This window comes from Poecilia reticulata, chromosome 14 (genome assembly GCF_904066995.2).
Source record: "Poecilia reticulata chromosome 14, P_reticulata-male-v2, whole genome shotgun sequence".
NCBI lineage: Eukaryota > Metazoa > Chordata > Actinopteri > Cyprinodontiformes > Poeciliidae > Poecilia > Poecilia reticulata.
In genome coordinates, this window is record NC_088843.1 from 23,896,468 (window position 1) to 23,916,966 (window position 20,499).

The following is a 20,499-nucleotide window of genomic DNA, read 5'->3' on the forward strand; positions in this document are numbered from 1 at the left end:
ATAGGTTTAGTTTTCATCCTTTGGAAGCCATAAATATCAAAACTACAAGAAGAAAATGCTTGAAATATTTCGCAAAAAAAATTGACAGAAAATTTAGAACTTTTTCACAACATTCAAATACCTGTACCTATTATATAACCTATGTATGCCCAATAATGAACTCAAAACAAACATAAATGGAAGAAAATAAAACCACATCAAAACAGGAAATGAATGCATTTCCTGTTCTACATAAATATGATTTCTGAAGCGTTTCTGATATTAATTACTATTAAGCCCAAATTAAATCTCACGACACTTAGTAATGAGAAACAGCTGGTTTGAAGTGAAACAACGCTCTTCATTAGACTTCATGAAGGCCGTCAAAGCTTCAGGCTTATAAAAACAGAGGCACAGAGGTTTCCCCTTAGAGACTGGATTTTATTCTCTCAGTAAGAGCAATTTATTAAGCCCAAATTAATATTAATATTATTATCAACAATATTATTGTTATTATTCTGTTACATGGTCTGCATTTGTGATAAAGGTGGGTTATAAAATCTTTTCATTACTAATTATTGCTTTATTTATGTATTTTTTTCAAACATGACAGAAGTATAAAATCACACACAAGTACAAAGAATGCAGAAGGCATATTTTTGTACAATAATTTTAACATGCTCAAAAAACATGTTAAGATTAATACAGCACTTAATTTTCATGCAAGTGCTGTATTTCGGTGCTAATTTTAGCTATCGTTACTTTGTAACTAGTTTGACGTGTCTATTTTCTGATATAACATAAGCACAGGAAATCTTGGTAACAGTTTTTGTTGGATATTAATAGGCTAGCCTTTCCACTGTTATTTTTCAGATACAGTACATGCAGTTATTCCGTGCCTTTCTTAAATGCTCTCCTTTCTTTCCCATTTCCAGGAGCAAACTAATAAAAGGCCCAAAAAAACAGAATATTTTGGATCACTCAAAAGGTCAGGCTGAACAACTTAAAGAGGCATTAAAAATATTTCACTTTACAAAACTTCCGAGCAGCTCTAAAAAGTGTAACACTGGTGATTTTGTATTAAAATGTTTTAAAAAACTGAATAAATGTTCTCTTATTAAGAAGTTTTACTAATGTGCAGAAATCCACAAGCTCAGGTTTATGGCTTGTTTTGGCTCGTTCCACCGTGTCAGAGCGGGTCGGCAGAACCGTTCAGAGCTCCAGCAAACAACAGCTGTTGTTCGGCGTGAAGCGATGACCCAGATTTGGTTCTGCAGTCCGACAGTCAGCTTTTATTCCCACACTTCAGAGAAGTTATGCAGCGGCTAAATGTGTGACAGCTGCACATGGAAAACAAACAGTGTGAACAGTTCGTGTCAAAACCTGAATTCTGCACTTTCAGCTGATTTCACAGCTAACCTTTACCACTACAGGTAATCGCTGGGTGTAAAACCAGAGATGTAAGCTAACAGCAGATGATGGTTTAGTGCCTGTGTGGTCCGTCAGCCCTGCGGGGGTTTTCCATAGAAATCTGGTCAGGTTACATGTAACGTATACATATCGCTTTAACCAGGGCAAAGGCTAGTCAGCTGCTTTAGCAGATCATATAATTACCAAATAAATAATGAACAAGTGCAAATTAGCATGCTCCCTGATTGTGCAAGACAATATTCGGTGGAATACATTTTATTTTCATGGTTTGAGCCAAATGAAGTAAAAGTACTTCTGCATCAACAGATGAAAACCTCGGATCCCAAAATGAACAAATCAAAATAAAACATTATTCTTTCCTCAAGATAGAAACTACTTCAAAGCTTTGTGGTTGGTTGAGTTTTTTATTTATATATATATATATATATATATATATATATATATATATATATATATATATATATATATATATATATATATATATATATATATATATATATATATATATATATATATATATATATATATATATATATATATATATATATATATATATATATAGCTGACTGTATAGCTCAATAGGTAAGTCACCAGTCTTCCACCCGGGAGACCCGGGTTCGAGGCCAGGCTGGGGGCTGGGGCAAACGGTTACAATGGTGACATTGAGCTGTCAGTGTGGGTCCTTAGGCAAGACCCTTGGAGCTATATAGCCTACCTCATACCATGAGAGACACAAATAAGCACGACATGCCGGCTCAGACGTCGCCCGGTCAAACAAGGTCTGCGTCAGGTGCTGGGGAACCAGAGCACCCTGATGAAAAATGGGCTACTGGAACAAGACGGAAATGGGCGAGAGGTGAAAACATGGATCTGTTGGAATGCTACTACTCAAGTAATCCTAGTCAGAGGGGCTACATGCAAAGACTGTGGGAGGAATGGTTAGCTCGACATCCCCAGTCAACACTAACTGCCAAACAACTAGTAGCTCAGTGTTCCAACATCCGCAAACGGCAACTGCTGTCACAACTGGAGATTGACGAGGTACGACACAAGTGCTACGGGAAGGAGCCAGGATGCCAGGTCAGAAGGGAGTCAACTACAACTCCCCGCCCAGAGACTGGGTATGTAGCCCCAGTAATGAACGAACCATCTGAGCTGAACGAGGCAGCAACTGACCTGAGAGAGAGAATCATGGCCCGAATGAACACCAGACGACCTCGACGCCAATTACAACGGCTGAGTGAAGTACCATCAGAAAGTCTCATTGAAGATGTGAATGCAGCATTGAGAACGATCCCTACCAACACCATAACAGAAACCAATGAGCTGATATACAATTCAGCATCAGTGATCCTTGAGATGCTTGGTTATAAGAGCAACCATGAGACCCAATACCCACCATGGAAAAGACGGTTAGAGGCTAAGATCAAGATAACAAGGAGGGAAGTGAGTCAACTGTCAGAGCTCCAAAGGGGTGCAATGAAAAGATCAGTACCCAAGAAGTACAGCCAGATGCCCATACCTGAAGCACTCGAAACTGCCAAACAAAGGCTCCAAGCCTTGGCCAGCCGCCTAAAGAGATACACGAGAGAGAATGAAACTGGACAGCACCAGGACCTGACATGATCCATGCCTACTGGCTTAAGAAACTCACTGCCCTCCATGAGCGACTGGCAGCCCAACTGAACCAGCTGCTACAAAATGGGACTCACCCTGAATGGTTAACTGAAGGGCGCACAATCCTGATACAGAAGGAACCCTCGAAGGGTTCAGTCCCATCCAACTATCGGCCAATAACCTGTCTCTCTACAACATGGAAGCTCATGTCAGGCATCATAGCGGCTAAGATAAGCGGGCACATGGATAAATACATGAGCAAGGCACAGAAGGGCATAGGCATAAATAGCAGAGGAGCCAAACACCAACTCCTTGTAGACCACACAGTTGCCCGAGACTGCAAAACCCGACACACCAACCTGTGTACCGCTTGGATTGATTACAAGAAAGCCTATGACTCAATGCCACACACTTGGATCATTGAATGCTTAGAGATGTACAACATCAATAGGACTCTAAGAGCCTTCATTGCAAACTCGATGGGGCTGTGGAAAACCACCCTTGAAGCCAACTGCAAACCACTTGCACAAGTGTCCATCAAATGTGGCATATACCAAGGAGATGCTCTGTCCCCACTGCTGTTCTGCATAGGCCTGAACCCTCTCAGCCAAATCATCAACAAGACTGGCTACGGATACCGACTCAAGAATGGGGCCACGATCAGTCACCTCCTCTACATGGATGACATCAAGCTGTACGCCAAGAGCGAGCGAGACATCGACTCACTGATCCACACCACCAGGATCTACAGCACTGACATTGGGATGTCATTCGGACTAGAGAAGTGTGGTCGGATGGTTACAAAGAGAGGGAAGGTCACCCACACAGAAGGGGTCTCACTCCCAGAAGGAACAATAGCAGACATAGAGCACAGCTACAAGTACCTGGGAATACCACAAGCAAATGGCAACCTCGATGAGGTCACAAGGAAAGGAGCCACAGCCAAATACCTCCAACGAATAAGGCAAGTCCTGAGAAGCCAGCTCAATGGCAAGAACAAGATCCGTGCAATAAACAGCTATGCCTTACCAGTAATCAGATACCCTGCCGGAATAATTAGCTGGCCAATGGAAGAGATGAAGGCCACGGATGTTAAGACTAGGAAGCTACTAACCATGCATGGAGGGTTCCACCCCAAATCCAGCACCCTGAGACTGTACACGAGCCGTAAGGAAGGAGGCAGAGGACTAGTGAGTGTGAGAGCCACTGTCCAGGATGAAACATCCAAGATCCATAAATACATCAAGGACAAAGCGTCAACAGACGATGTGCTCAGCGAATGTCTCAGGCAATGGGGAACAGAAGACAAGGTGCTGGAAGTACCATCATGGGAGGACAAGCCCCTACATGGGATGTACCACCGACAAATAACTGAAGTGGCTGATGTCAGGAAAACCTACCAATGGCTGGAGAAAGCTGGACTCAAGGACAGCACAGAGGCTCTCATCCTGGCCGCCCAGGAACAGGCCCTAAACACCAGAGCAATAGAGGCTCAGATCTACCACACCAGAGAAGACCCAAGGTGTAGGTTGTGCAAGGAGGCCCCTGAGACAGTCCAGCACATAATAGCAGGGTGCAAGATGCTGGCAGGGAAAGCGTACATGGAACGACATAACCAAGTGGCGGGCATAGTGTACAGGAACATCTGTGCAGAATATGGACTGGAAGCCCCGAGATCAAAGTGGGGAACACCCCCAAAAGTGGTGGAGAATGACCGAGCTAAGATCCTGTGGGACTTCCAGATCCAGACAGACAAGATGGTAATGGCGAACCAACCGGACATTGTGGTGGTGGATAAAGAACAGAGGAAAGCCGTTGTGGTGGATGTAGCAATACCAAGTGACTACAACATCAGGAAAAAGGAACATGAGAAATTGGAGAAATACCAGGGCCTCAGGGAGGAACTGGAAAAGACCTGGAAGGTGAAGACCACAGTGGTGCCTGTGGTCATCGGGGCCCTCGGGGCAGTCACCCCCAAACTGGAGCAGTGGCTTAAACAGATCCCAGGAACAACATCAGACATCTCAGTCCAGAAATGTGCAGTTCTAGGCACAGCCAAGATACTGCGCAGAACCCTCAAGCTCCCAGGCCTCTGGTAGAGGACCCGAGCTCAGAGGATGAAACAGACCACCCGCGCAGGGTGAGAAGGGAATTTTTTTTTTATATATATATATATATATATATATATATATATATATATTATATATACAGGGCTTAAAGTAAAAACAAATCCTGAGCCTGAAACTTATAGTTATAATAGAAATTAACTATGCCGTTGCTATTGCCACAGTTTAATAAAAAGTGTCTTTGAATAGTGCAAACAATTGCTTCCAAAAATACAATTAACAAGCTAAACACTCAAACTTAAATAAGACTTCAGTACATTTCAACTCAAAACAAAATGTAAAATGTCTGTGCCCTAAAGGTTTGCCAAAAATCCCTCAACATTAAATAAGAGTCCTTTCAGTCAACGTTTTTGCAAGTAATTTAGAACATGCAACATTACCAACTAAATCAGTGTTTCTCACCCTTTTTCAGCCCAGCGCCCCCCCCTAGCCTTTATCCAGGTCCCTCACCGCCCCCCAACAAAGAATTTGTAGGCTACTTTGCACTGACCATTATTTTATTATTAATATTACTATCACTATTGTAGATGTTTTGATTTTTATGCTTGTTTCTGTTTTTATCATCAAGATAATTTCCCAGAGAATAAAAAAGCCATGGAAATAGAAATTATTTTCACAGGCGTCTACAAAAAATGCAATGAACATTCAAGTTAAAATTGGTAGGCCTATCAGCAGCCAGTCCGAGTGGAAAAATATTCTTGTTCTTTGCAATTTTCTAGTTGTTAAATATTCCACAAAATGACCAGATAAATGACGTTCAACATTATCCATAAAATTTCACACTCATGGCATTTACTTTGCAAACCAGAGCTTTCAGTGGAAAAACAAAAGTTCCAGGTCCTTTTAATGCCATACAAATATGAGACAGAAACATGGATTATATCTTTATATAGACCTGTCTATTGATTATAGATCAATAGTTTTACTGGACAGAAATTACAAAGAACAAATCTGGTTCTTAATCAAGTCCTAATGAGTCAAATTGAAAGTGTCATGGAGTCATCAGCCCAATGACATTAACACTGACATTAAAAAATAATACTGAAGAAATAAATATATCAAATCTAATTAAAAACATAAATAAGTGATAAGTTATTTACTGTTATGACCTGTAAGATATTTATTCTCTGTATTAAATGTGGTCTCAACAAACCCATGGCACTTCAACAATATTATTTTACCTTTTATCTGGAAATCTGTTTATTCTTGCCATACAGCCCTCTGTATTAATTATTGCTCTAAAGGTCTTGCCATACAAGTTTATTCCTCTGTATTTACTTTAGCTTCTTAGTCTATTCTTGCATTTTGTTCTTCATTCATTTCCATTTACTTTTCTTTGATTAGTATTATCCTCTCTTGGTTTATTGCTATGTCCACTTTAGTTTCTTTCCTGTTGCTACATTTATTTTATCGTTTATTGACCACCAGTAATCTTCACTCATCACCTGCTGAGCCTCCTAATCGTCATGATGTGTTTCACATCATGAGTTGATTTTTTCACTGTTCGGATTCGGAACAGTGAAATCCGGAACAATTTCACTGTTCGGAGCGTCAGATTCTCTGTTTTTATGCCATAATTCGCAACTAGTTCGTCGCTTCGTTTTATGTCCCACTTCTCCTGTTTCAGAGTTTTGCGTGATGTGCGCCTCGTTTTTTTTTTTAAGCCCTTAAGGTGCAGGGCGGTCGGGAAACGTTTCGATGTGGAAAAGGCAGACTGACATAAACCTTTTAAAACAACGGAAACAATTTCGGTATTGTGATTGTTGAAATTTAAAAGTGCTGTTGTACCGTTGTTCTATCACACCCGTTTCATACCGGACCACTTACAGCTCTGGTGTTAACGCTATAAAATGAACTCTACGAAATACAGTTTTAGCAAGTTGCTCAAAGTCTGAACTGGTATTGTTGTGCATTTAAGGTGTAAAGTTTACTTTCGACCAAAAGCCCCCCAAAGGAATCCCAGCGTCCCCCTTTTGTAAAAATGTCCGCCAACTTCCTGTCCCCTTCCCTCTAGCCATGCCCAGCGCCACTTGTTTTTAATTCCTTTCTCAAGTAAACGTGTTTGTTTAACAGGTCAGACAAATCGAACGCATGCGCTTCTTTTCTACAAACTGTTTTACAGTCATTGGTCAAGAAAACGGGAGCTAGAATTCTGATTGGCAGACATCTTTGTAGACAGAGCTTTTTAAGCCCAGAGACTACAGTTTGGTTGAGGCGGACCGTTTTGTCAAAAGCCGGAAATCCGGCCCCCGGCCGGAGCTCTTTAAGCCCTGTGTGTGTGTGTGTGTGTATATATATATATATATATATATATATATATATATATATATATATGCGTGTGTGTGTGTGTAATCTTTCAGTGAGATGACTGAAACTAATCCTTAAAAAAATAAAAAATACAGGTGTGGCTCAACTAATTATAATATCATACATGCATCCTCCTTTTCAGGGGCTTGAAGGTCTGGTCTGGAGTTTCCCAAAATTCAATGTCAAACAAAAGATTTTGTTCCTGTAACAATGGCTGACAAAGAGGGAGAGGAGAACAGCTTTAAATATAAGTATATTAAAATCTGGCTGTACAAAAATTTAAGGTAAGGCTGGATTGTCGCTCCTGGATTGGTTGCTTTGCTAAAATCAGCCAATAGCATTTCAAGTAGCATAATGCCCATCTATTTCTGCTTCCCAACCTGCATTTTCTTTAGAAAATTTTAGATATGTTCTATGGAAATTTCCAACATTAATTTCAGAATAAAGTCAGAAGTATCTACCTTAAATTGAATTGTTTTCATTCCATAATCCAATACTTTTCCAGACTCAAATTTCCAGATTGTTTTCTAGTTATATTAACCTTCCTAACACTCAACCATAAAATATTCACCTCTATCTGCTGAGACTCGAGTATGAAACACGAGTCTCAAACTCGAGACTCTGACTCAAGTTGCACTGAAGTCCCAAAAATAAGATTTGACTTGGACTTGAGCCCTAAAGACTTTAAAAGAAAAAGACTTGTGAACACCTCTGGTTTCCACACATCCTGAATCAACAACATGCCAAAATCACCTCATGTTTTTTCTGATTTCACTTCGTGTTTGGCATCCGGACCCCTTCAGACCAGCTCTACTTCCACATCTGTAACTCTTTTATTAGTGTAATAAAGATTGAAGCATCAAACTGTAAAAATACATGTTTAAAGCAGTTTATAAAGTTACTCTTACCTTTATTTTGTTTGTAAAAATTCCCAAAAATAGCTTTTTTTAGTGTGGCAGTACAAGTTGAATGTGAAGTTGTTTAAAGTTGAAAAACTCTTGAAATTGACTTTCTCAACTTTTGAATATCAGTAGATTTAGTCTATAAGTCAAAAACTAAAATACTGATGGCTAAAGTGTTTAAAAATAAAGTTGTGATGTTTCAGTCAAAGATAAGAAGTGTCACTTAAATATAAAACGAAGTAAAACCCATATTATTATTGTCCTTTGAAAAACAAAACATAATGATAAACGGTAAATTTTCCATATTTAATTTTCTTTTATTCACACTTTTTTGAAAATGGTCATAGAAAATTCTAGACTTTTCCGGACTGATAAAAGCCGTAAACACCACAAACAGAAACAAATACATGTAGTAAATCTATATGTATTGTTTTTCAGTTTCAGCTGAGTATTTATCTGTTACAGCTTTGTGATCCAACAATGAATAAATGGTGGAACTGAACACCTCACTTGCAAAATAAAACCTTTCCTCTGACTTTACGTGTCCGTTTTTCTAGCTGCAGATGGAAACCCAGATTCTGCTCATTAGTTCTGCACATAAACCTTCTGGGTGTGTACAGGTTTAAAACAACACTGGATTTGTTCTGTACGCATATGAGGCGACCCAAATCGTCCTGAAAGCATGAATGTATGCATCTTTACACACCTAGAGGTTAATGTGTGAGGTTTTGGCAGTGCAGACCTACAGAACTGAGCAAGCTTACAGAGCAGTGGAACGCATCTAAAACATGCATAGAAATGAGTTCCAGTTTTAAGTTTCTCGTGGAGGAGATGACTGATTGTAAAGTTGGAAGGGAAGACAAATAACAGAAAATCAGCATTTACCTTGTCTGAGTCAACAGGCTGATACAGGAAATCTGAGGCTTGTTGAAACACAAGATTCTTCTGCACAAACGTCTGCTGGTGAAACTCCTGGAGAAGCTGCAAATCACAAACAAGAACCAATTCAAAAGCTGCGTAGATGCCGGGAGGTGCCAAAACTGGGACCAAAAAGAAACAAAACTGCATTCAATATTTTTGGACCTAAAGAGGAACAATTTAGAGTCAGCACACAGCTTTAGTCATTACAGCTAGAAACTAGTAATCAGGCCTGAAATCACATTTCAGACCTCTTAGGGTTCCTTGCTCCCTAGGGTTCACTCTTAGGGTGGAGAGAACCCTAACAGTCATATAAAAACAGTTACAAAGTCAGCCTTATGTCACCTGAGGAACATTTCCAGGATTAAAGAACTACCGACCCAGAAAGAGCTAGAGAAACTCATCCAAGTGTTTATATTTAGTTGCATTGATTACTGCAGCAGTGTCTTCATAGAACCAAACATGGAGAAGCAGAATTCAGCTTTTATGCTCCTCTACTCTGGAACAAGCTTCCAGAGAACTGCAAAATTGCTGAAACAGTGATTAATAAGAACTGAAACATTAATGATTTTCCTCTGGACTTTACAACTTTTCATCACTTTCCTATTTAACAGATTGTACCAGTACACCAAGATGTTTTGTCTGATGTTTTGATCATGCGAATTGTTTCGAACTACCTTGTTGCTGAATTGTGCTCTACATATTAAACTTCCCTTGCTCTTCTGATTTGCTCATACTGTGTGGTGAGAAGAAATAAAAATCCCTCTTTGGGTCCAGAGACGCAAGCTGACCCGAACAAACGTGAGCGGCTTTGGAGCGTGTAACTGAGCAGCGGCGAGTAACTCAAACCACTTCAGTTAATCAGAAGAACCTGAAGCAGCAGAGTTCAGCTCAGGTTCATTAAACTGATCAATGTTTATACATTTTGATCTATTTAACAAAAACTATTTACAATTTACCACTGAATTCATTTAAATTACTATGACTGTAAGATTATTAAAGTTGGGTTTGTTTGACTGTCGGTCATAAAATCATCAAAAATACACTTTAACATAGAAAAAGAAACAATGTGAATCAAAACTGTGAAGTAAAAATAGAGAAACTTTGTGCTTTTTTTTTCTTGTTAAGATGTCAAATTAATCTAGAAATGAAAGTTGTTGTTTTTGAGAAAATGTGCTCTACGGCCACATAATTTTTCTTTTAATACACATGTTCTTAATACTCCACCACCTAAACCAGACCCAGTTTGAAAACCTCAGATTCAGTTTAAAATCTAAAAGCCCTTTGAGTAAAAAACATAAAAGTAAACAGATTTCGTTTGAATTTTGAATAATTTGCAAATAAACTAAAAACAAAACAATAAGTTGGACAAAGACATTTTTTGATTTGGCAAGTTACTTTTTATGATAAATATACATAAAAAGTCATTTATGCCATTTTAAATTCTGTCTTTTAGAATACGATAAAAGCAGTAAAGGTGTTTTCTTTTTTGCATATGAATCCAGGCATGGAAAATAAAGTCAATGTTTTCCGGACTTTAGATCAAATACATAAATGTAAACACTTTGGCTCATTAGCATTCGAGCATTAGAATCTGTTAAATAACCTTCATCTGGGTGTAACAAAGGCTCCTCTAATGGTTACAATCAGCTCTCTTTCCTGCAGCTGCAGCTGTTGCCCTCCATAACTACAGTAAAATGTGCCCACATGTTTGACCTTTGACCGTTTTTCTAAGCTCACCCAATAGCTCAACCACAAAGCTGCAACACTTTAGATAAGGCGGCTTTGTTGAGAGTTAAACTTCAACTTATTATGTCAGAACTGAAGCACTTTATGCAATAATTTATTTAAAGATAAATATTAAGTGATGCTCTGCTTGATTCCAGGTGTGGGCAGAAGGAACTCACCCCGGCTGAGCTGTTCAGCAGCTGGGTGAAGGAGTCGTGCACCGCCTGGTGCGTCTCCAGCTCAGTGTGACAAAGCGAGACCAGGTAATCTTTAACCTGTTCGTAGATTCGACCGTCTAACACCTGAAGCGCGGGAGGAAAACAGAAAGTGTTATCTCTGCGGGACCTGAGGATCCACAGCTGTTCAGATCCGGTTTGGACCAGCAGCCGCACCTTGATGCAGTCCTGGAGGTCTGCGCTGTAGTAGCGCTGCAGGTGAGCGTTGGAGGCTGCCAGGGTGAGAAGATAGTCGTTTCTGGCATGAGTTGCTTTGGAGTTGCATTCACTTCTCTTTGCTTTCAGCTGAAATGAAACCAGCAAAAGCACAGTTAGCTGAGTTAATCATTGTCTAGATCAGTGTTTCTGAACCTTTTTTGGGCCAGCGCCCCCCTAGCCTTTTTTCCAGGTCCCTTGAGAACCGCTAGTCTAAATAATAAGCAGGAGCTCTTCTAAGGTGTCAATATCCTACCTTTACACTGGCCCTCTGCAGACTGGAGCGAGACTGGAAGAGACTTAGCTTTGACCTGAAAAATACGCAAATCAGATGTTGAAACTTGCAATAGAAATACTTATTTTACAGTGAAAATGTGGTTTAAATCAAAACAAGCAAAATTTCTAACAGCCAGTTGAAGCTAAAGTAAAGCTAAGTGATTAATATGGAGCGCTGAGCAAAGTTGCTTTTATTTTTGTCTCCTAAAAACTCGGGATGCATATGGAGATGCATTGAAAACAATGCAGACTGAAAAAACTAAAATAAAAAAACCTTTCAAATTGAAAAGTTGTTCAGAACTTTACTTTCAAATCTTTTTCTATTATTTTTGTTTATTTTCAGTCACAAAAACACAAATGATCCATCATAAGTAAATATAAAAAACAATTGATATATTTGGCACATTTTGGCAATTTTGCAAGCCTCTAAAGAAAATGCTTGTATCATCTTTTTAGTTTCCAAATTTTTTTCAGTTTGAAAACTATTTTCTTTAACAATCTCCATGACCCCAATTCACCTCCATAGTGGCACAAATGATCAGTATTGCCATCTGGGTCAGCTGATGCTGGTCTTATGTTTTTAGAACATACTGGTACTAATATTAACTGATTAACTGATGCTTGTTTCCACCTTGTTGCCATTTGTAGATGTGAGGGATTTGTTTGGCGTTTACCTGACACAGAGAAGCAATGAAAATATTCACTAAAATTGATAGAAAAAACATCTTGATTGTTACATATTTTGTGACAGAGGTCAAAAAACTGTAAAACAATTTTTTTAAGAAACATTTTTCCTCATTATTTGTGTGGAAAGAGACTGTTCTGAAATAAATTAAGACTTTATGTGACGCGTTTGCTCACGGCGTTCTAAAGAAAGTATTACTGGTATAAGAACAAGCGATTCTCCAGCAGTTAATCCCTCCTGATAGCATTTCTTTATGAAGTCAAGCCGCAGCTTTTTGAAAACGTTCCCGATGGGCAGAAAATTTTCAGAAATGCAGTGAGTCACGGTGGCAGCTGCTCATGTAGTGCCAGGATGAAGAGGAGAGGGGCAGCTTCCTGGACTCCTCTGAGACATTTTGTCCGTTTGAAACCCATAAAACAACAGATTTTATATCTGCAGATCAGGCATCTTTGGGACAAAAGAGCACAGGTTCTGGCGTGTCCAGCCAGGGAGTGAATCAGTCGCTGGGAAGTGTGAATGAAATGGGAATTTTATAAGGATTCTGCACCATGATGTTCTAGCTTTGAGCATTTTGGAGTTCCACAGCCCAACAGGAAGTGATTTTAACCAACACTTTGCTCTGTGAGCATTCAGATAAGCTGGTTTGGATCTGTCGTACTTGGCCTCGAGCTCGGTCTTCTCCCGGACGGCCTGCGCCATGGTCTCAGCCTCCTGGTACTTCTTCCTGCTCTTGCTCAACTCCTTCACTGAGTCCTGCAGCTCCGCCTGGATCACCGTCAGCTGCTCGATGCACTGCGGGGCCAAACATAGACATGCACAACACATACATTCAAATGATTTATCCACCTGGAAAAACATGCAAATGCTCTTTATAAAAATGCACAAAAAACAGCTGAATACATGTGACATGCAGGAAACATGTAGTGCAAACAAGAGCAGCTTTGTGAGGTGTGAGCAGAGAAACACAGACCGGCTCTTCTAATGTTTCTGAGCAAAAGGATCAGGAAGCAACCTGAAGCCTTTCACGTTCTGTCACACTGAAACTAGGCCTGTTGCAATAAGCAATAAATCAATTAATCCCATGACAAATTAAAACAAGGTTAATAATTATAATTTGCATAATTTAACATTTTTATCTTTTCTGTCTACTGAAAAAAACTCAATTGTTCATCAGAATTTAAAGTTTATTGATCTTTGAGAATGTGTTCCTGCATTATTATGCCATTACCATTATATTACTTCAAAATGGTCTCAAAACAACAATATTATCTTTTTTCACAATAACTTGTGAAAAAAGTTAGAATTTTTTTTTTATCATGACGGGCAATGCCAAACTTTAATGCATTTATGACGGTTTTATCTAAGAGACCGAGACAAAGAGGGTGAGAGAGAGAGAGAGAGAAAACACAATTCAGAATCTGAAAAGTGTGGCCTGCATTTGAATTCTGCTCTTCTGAGTTGATGTTCTTCCCAGCTGCAGCGTTTTTTTCCAAAGGTTTTATTGGCTCTAGTGGCCTTTATTTGATAGTGAATAGATAGGAAAGAGGGCAATGAGAGAAGGGGAAGACATGCAGCAAATGTCGCCAGGTCGGGAATCGAGCCTGCGACAGCCGCGTCGAGGACTAGGGCCTCCATATGTGGATTGTACTTAACCCCTGCGCCACCACAGCAGCCCCAGCTGCAGCGTTTTTGGAATATTTCTCCACCAGCTTTATCTAATTTCTAAGATAACAGTTGTATGCTTAAATATTATTTTATCAATCAAGTCTTGATCAAAATGGAAAGGGATAAAAACATTTTCCATCATATTAAATGTACTGTAAAATTTCTTACACATATTCCTAATTTAGCTCCATAAAATCAGTGATTTTGATTGCAAAAAAATAAAAGAATTTGCAAAAGCAAATGAAAATACTGGCGGTACTGATTTCTATCTTGTATTGATCATATTTTCAGATGTTTTAATATTTATTGGTACTCTCACTGGATACAAATATCAGTACAGTTTTGGTGGGTTTTAAAAATCATTAATTGGAATTTATTGTGGCAACAATAAGTTTAAATTCTTATTATAATTAGAAATTTATCACAATAAATGATAAACAATACAATACATGCCCACTCCTATTGCAAAGTAAAATTTATTTTACATCATGTTAATATAAACCACATTTTTACAACAACTGAAGGTAACCTCATTACTTGACCATGGAAAATACATAACAAAGCCCCTTTAAGGCACCTGAGTGGTTGCCATGGAGATTAAAGGTTCTCTCAAACATGCATGAAGTAATCAAAGCAAGACTCCAGGTATGTTTTTGATAAGGGCATTACATTATGACACGATTTAATGCTCACAAAAGTAAATTTTTTAAATAATATCTCCTCTTGAAGTTTGTATACATAAACCTTGAACTGGAAAAATGACAAACTTGTTTTTTATCTGCTTCTCAAAGCTGCAGGTCGTGACAGATTATTTCACACAAACTAAGCTGTGTTTTAGTGACTCTATGAACACCTCTTTAATCTTCTTTTTCCACTGTTTTTATTAGCCGCGGTTGCCCCCCCAAATGATCACGTGCCTTTCAGTAAACTGCTCAAACCTCCCTCTTTAAGCGTCAGTGTAGCACATCATGAAGCATAATGGGTAAAATTAGGTTGGTTCTGACATCTGGGACACAACCTTTAAAGACTGGGGTCACAGTTTCAACCTCATCTCAGTTCTGCTCTGATGAAAGAAGCAGATCCCAGAACAGAAACAACTTTGTGATTCTGTGGGTGTGCTCTTCAGTGAGAAAATTGCTTTTTGTGGTTGGCTGAAAAGGGAAGGATAGCAATTGCTGTGAAATATTTCTTTTACTTCATCTTCCGCTGTCAAATGTCACATAGAGAGTGAGATCACCAAGTGTGAACGTCTTTAAATGCAAACATCTCCACAGATTAAGTAAAAATTTTAACTTTGTTTAAAGTTTACCTAAAAAAAAAAAGTCTTGGTTCATGCTAATGTATGTAGAGTGGACTGCAGCATTAAAAAGCTTCAGTTATAACAGCTACAAACTCATGATCAGGGCTGAAATCTCAGAGCTGAACATTCAGAGTCACATAAAGACAGTTACAAAGTCGGACTTCCATCACCTGAAGAACATTTCCAGAATTGAAGGACTAATGTTCCAGAAAGATCGAGAGAAACTCAGCCATTTGTTTATCTTTAGTTATAAAATCCTTCCACTGGCTCCCTGCAGCTCAGAGAATAGAGGTTAAAATAATTGTGTTAGTTCATTAACCACTGAAGGGCTTAATACCAAAGGAGCTGTCGTTGTATCAACCTTCCAGACCTCAAAGGGCTTCTGCATCTGCATCCTCAGAACCAAACATGGAGAAGCAGCATTCAGTTTCTACCCACCACAAATCTGGAACAAACTTCCTTAAAACCGCAAAACAGAAAAAAAAAACTGAGTTTCTTTAAATCAAGGCTAAAAACCCAGCTGTTTAGAACATGGATCAAAATATTTGATGTGCATTTGCTGAACCATTTTTATGACGACATTTGACAAAACGTCATGTTTATTGCATGTTTTATAATTGGTGACTGTATGGTGTTTTTATGATATAAAACTCTTAAAACTGCTTTGTTGCTGAAATATGTTACAAATAAACTTGACTTGACTTAAAATGGCCAGAAGTGAGTGAAACCGCAGCAGAGTTGTATAATTAACCCGAATTACCTTCCTGAGCTGCTGCTCCTTTTGCAGCCGTGCCGTCTTGGCTGCGTCTGCGACCTGGAGCTTGTAGTTATCACAGGCACTGAGTCTGGACTGCGTGGCCTGGAAGGTGCCTTCCAGGTACGCTCTCCACACACAGAACATGTTCCTGAGGAGAAAGGAGGACAAACATGCAGGAAACAATGATTCAAGGTTCAGAGCAACTGGTTTATGTAATTTCTTTTCAGTTAGAGAAAAGCATACAGGGTAATTTTCTGTGCAAGTAACAGGAAGGTTAAAAATAAGCAGAAAAACATAAATCTAAAGTAATTGAAAAGCTTGTTTCAGTAAATAAACTTGAAAAGTCCCAGTTATTCAACACAAACGTATATGAGCTTGGATGATTCTGGCTTCCAACCAATTAAATCCAAAATTATTTTTCTTCGGGAAATTAGAATATTACACAAGAACAAAAAAGTGTTTTTAATACAGAAGTGTGGACAACATCCATACTCAGTGCTTGGTTACTGCATCAGTAACAGATTATTCTGCTCATTAGTTGGATTTTAAAAAAATACATTTTTATTAAAAACTTAAGCATTGTTTGTTTGTTTTTTTTTTTTTCAGAATTTGAACTGAGAAAAGCTAAAACAGCCACTTGAGTTCTAGATAGGACAGTTTGATAAGATAAAACAGTAGAAAAAGTTTGCTTGTTTGTTTGTTGTTTTTTTTATCTTAAATGCAAAATGTTTATATTTTCTGTGTGTAACCCGCAATTAGTCAAAACTTTTATTTTTGCGGGCTCACTTCCTGTTTTGACCCAAACTTGCTAACTTATTTAAAGCCCCGCCTCCAGCGCAGTTTGAACTTCATCACCTGTTCCACTGTGATTGTGGCTGGCTGTTTGGCGTCTTCCTGACAATTAATCAAAATTTTTGCATCCACTGATTTGATCTATTGGTGAGTTTGTTTGTGTGATAGCACTATTGGTTTAGCATAAAATTTCTGCTCGATTGCTCATGAACTTACCAAGTTCCGCCCAGAAACGCCCTCTAAAATCCCACGTGGCTGCATGTCTCACAAACAAAGCCTCGCGGTGCTTAGTTTCTATGTAAACATGGCGTCTTTCATTTCGACTGACTCTCTGCAGAGTATTTCTGAGTCGATTAGTTTAGCATTTCTGCCGGATTTTCACAAAATATCAGCCACGACAATGGAGAAGGGAATCAACAAGTTCATGTCAGATACAGTACACATTGCATATTGATCTGTTAAGCTAACATAAGACTGTGTAACAGACAGGCTTCAAGGTGTAGAAGTTGTATCGGTACTGCCATTATGCTGTACTTGGCTAAAAGGTTTTCATAATGGATGTGTTTATTATTGACTTTCTTTTTTCATTCACTAAACACAAAGAAAGCAAAGCAATAATACTTGCACCAGCACACAATCCTTTGTTCTTATTGAACCTACGATGCGGTCGTGCACAAGCTTTGATCCAAGCAAGGCATTCCGTTTCAGATTTTGGAAATCTGTTAATTTTAGTTCCACAAATACGATCAGGATACCTGACATCACCTGTACAGATACCCCACTGACTGTGGAGAACCATTCTTTTTCGAGTCCTGACGCAAAATCTTTCTGCCGGTCTGCTAGTCCAAAATGTACATTAACATGTGTTTACTACTGTAGCTTGTGTTTGTCAGATGGTCACGCACGTGGTAGCTGCGCTGTGACGTAAAATGGGCATTAGCCAATGAAACGCGGCCCCTGTGGTAAGGTCCATTGGAGCGTTGTTTGTTACCTGGGCCGTCACCGGGATTGCAACAGCTGATTGCAGTTTAGTACGCCCCACACTCTTCCCAAAGGTAGCACGATCGCTGGTTTTGTGCGTGTTCTGGCAGTTTTTGTATTGATATGATTAAAATAGGATGTAGCTACATTTAAGTTGATATTGCGCAATATATTTATTTAATTTACTTATTTTTTTTCTTTTCCCCACTCTGCTTGAGTATTTGAGTTAATTTATTTTATTTTTCTTGATTGATATTTTGAAAGTGAACTTTGATTTCAAATTTAAATTCATTAGTTTGAAATATGATTGATATTCTTTTGTTTTCTTTATTTAAATGATGGTTAATTTAACCTGATTGAAATGTTTAGTTTAATTATTAGAAATCCAATCATAGAATTTGAATTTAATATTTACTGCATTTGTATGTTTGTACATGATTGTTTGTTAAAACACTTAGTGGGTTTTCTGGCCTTTTAGGTCAGGTTTTTTATTCCTGATGGATCAGATCCTCTTCTGGCGAGCTAGGAGTAAGGACAAGAACTTTATGATCTTGGAATTGATTTATTGAGTTAATTTGTCTCTCATTGTGCATTTGTAATTGTCTGTTGCTTTTTTCCCCAAATCACTAATGTATACACCAAAACTAAAATCATTGCTTCGTGTCTTCATTCACACCTCAGGCTCCTTAAAGAACCATCTTCTGATGCTGCTCTTGTAGCCGCAGTTAGCTGCAAAGCCCATAACTGTTACATATGCAAAAACAAAATTAATAAACTCTTGAAATATATGAATAGGAAGCCATTTAGATCAAGTCTCAGAGACAAACATCTAAGATATTCCCCCTTTCTGACACTTCAGCACAAAGATGATGTAAAATAAAACCATATCTCGTTTATAAGAATAGGTTCAATTGGTCCTAAGTTGAAATTTTGTGTTCTGAGGAACAATTTAAAGCAAAAATATTTTAAATCTTTTAAGAAAATAAATGTAGAGTACTAAAATTCACAAACGTAAAACTAAGCTTCTATAACAGTAGTAAACGTACTGATAAAGTCAAACGTCTTTGAGCGGCACATTACTTCTCATCAGGAAGAAAGGACTATAAACGGCAAGAAAAAAAAAACCCTCATAAATGTTTGCGCAATAAGTTGAAGTATGAAACAAAAAAATAGAAGCACTTCTATCTAAAGTTATGACAGACAGAAGCAAACAATCACAGAAAGCAGAGTAAACTGAACCAACCTGTGATCTGCTGGTTTTTCTGCAACGTTCTCCGGCCATTCCCTCTTCAGATACTGATTCGCCAACTTCTGGAGAGCCTGAAAGAAAGGGGAAAAAAAAAAAAGACGTTGAGAATAAATGTAACCATATTAAACTTAACCAGCAATTTAACCCTTCCAAACCCAAGCTTAATTTTAGTTGTTGGCTTTAAAGTTGCATAATCATGATCAAACGTAGTGTTTACTAACAAAAATGTCCTTTCATGGAAAGACGGGAACAATAAGACACATTTTATAACAGTTGTTAGTTGAAGCGGCTTTGGTGTGGAGCGTTGTGACGCATAATGTTGGAATCTGTGGAGTCTCAGCTTTTGTTTAATGTGTGTTTTATCTGTTCAGCATAAAGTGTTGAAGCAGCGGAACCAGAAATATGACAAGTGGGATCGGCACAGAGGTTATTTATTATAATCATTTGTTTCAGTACATGCAATTCATGTTTGTGGCATTTAAAAATAGATTACCAGGGTTAACACAGGAGCAGAGTTGTGATGGCTTCGTGAGGGCGGGGTTTCAGAAGCAGCAGGAGTTTTAAAAGAGACAGAGTCCCAATTTCAAGGACTTAAATTAGTAAAGAAAATTTATTTTAAGTCATATTTGATATTTTCAACATTTTTTAACAACTGAAGGTAACATAGTAACTTGATTATGCTATAAAATGGCACTATTTGCCTGGAAAATACACATCCTGTCCCTTTAAATCACCATGATTAGGTTAGCTTAGCTGCCTAGATTTTTCTTAAATAAAAAATATCCAAGACTTATTCAAAATATATACATCGGCCAAATGGAAGGGTAATGTGATATGCAAAATGCTCACAAATAAGAGCAAAGACATACAACACATTTTAAATTCAACATTTGACCATTTTGAATCGATTCTTTATAGAATTTATTTTTTCTGCCCCTAAATACAGCCAAAACAAATGTGCTAACCTAGCGCTAATGGAAAAATGGATTGTGGGTTTTTACCAAAGACAAAAGAGAAATCCTCCAACTGCTAAAATCTGATGCAACTCCATTTTTGTTTACATTTAGGGAAGCAGAAAGTTGCGTTCAGTGTCTTCAGAGAATTTCATGTCGTTTCCTTCAGTGGTTCTTTGTGCAGCGCCCCCGACTGGCGAGGAGGGGAACAGGTTTATCTAATGGTTTGGTTTGTTTGACAGTGCAGTGTGAAAGAAAACTGCAGCAGATGAAAATGTAACAAATGTTGCAAATTACTAGACTATCAGTTTGGGATTCAAACCCAGAACCTTCCAGCTGGAAGGCAGCAACACTACCAAGCTGCATCTCTGTGCAGTTCAGTAAAAACGGCATCAATAAAAA

At 38.5% G+C, this 20,499-nt stretch overlaps 1 protein-coding gene across 1 annotated transcript in view; it reads right to left on the minus strand.

Moving 5' to 3' along the window:
- The window catches only part of LOC103476301 (F-BAR and double SH3 domains protein 2-like), a 55,159-nt gene that overhangs the window by 20,904 nt on the left and 13,756 nt on the right, over nt 1–20,499 (minus strand). The window contains exons 4-10 of the mRNA XM_008428542.3: nt 19,139–19,215; nt 16,126–16,270; nt 13,059–13,192; nt 11,696–11,750; nt 11,401–11,529; nt 11,188–11,310; nt 9,248–9,343 (exon numbers count right to left, since the gene is read on the minus strand). Of these exons, the coding sequence (XP_008426764.1) occupies nt 9,248–9,343; nt 11,188–11,310; nt 11,401–11,529; nt 11,696–11,750; nt 13,059–13,192; nt 16,126–16,270; nt 19,139–19,215 (759 nt within the window). The remainder of the gene's footprint in view (nt 1–9,247; nt 9,344–11,187; nt 11,311–11,400; nt 11,530–11,695; nt 11,751–13,058; nt 13,193–16,125; nt 16,271–19,138; nt 19,216–20,499) is intronic.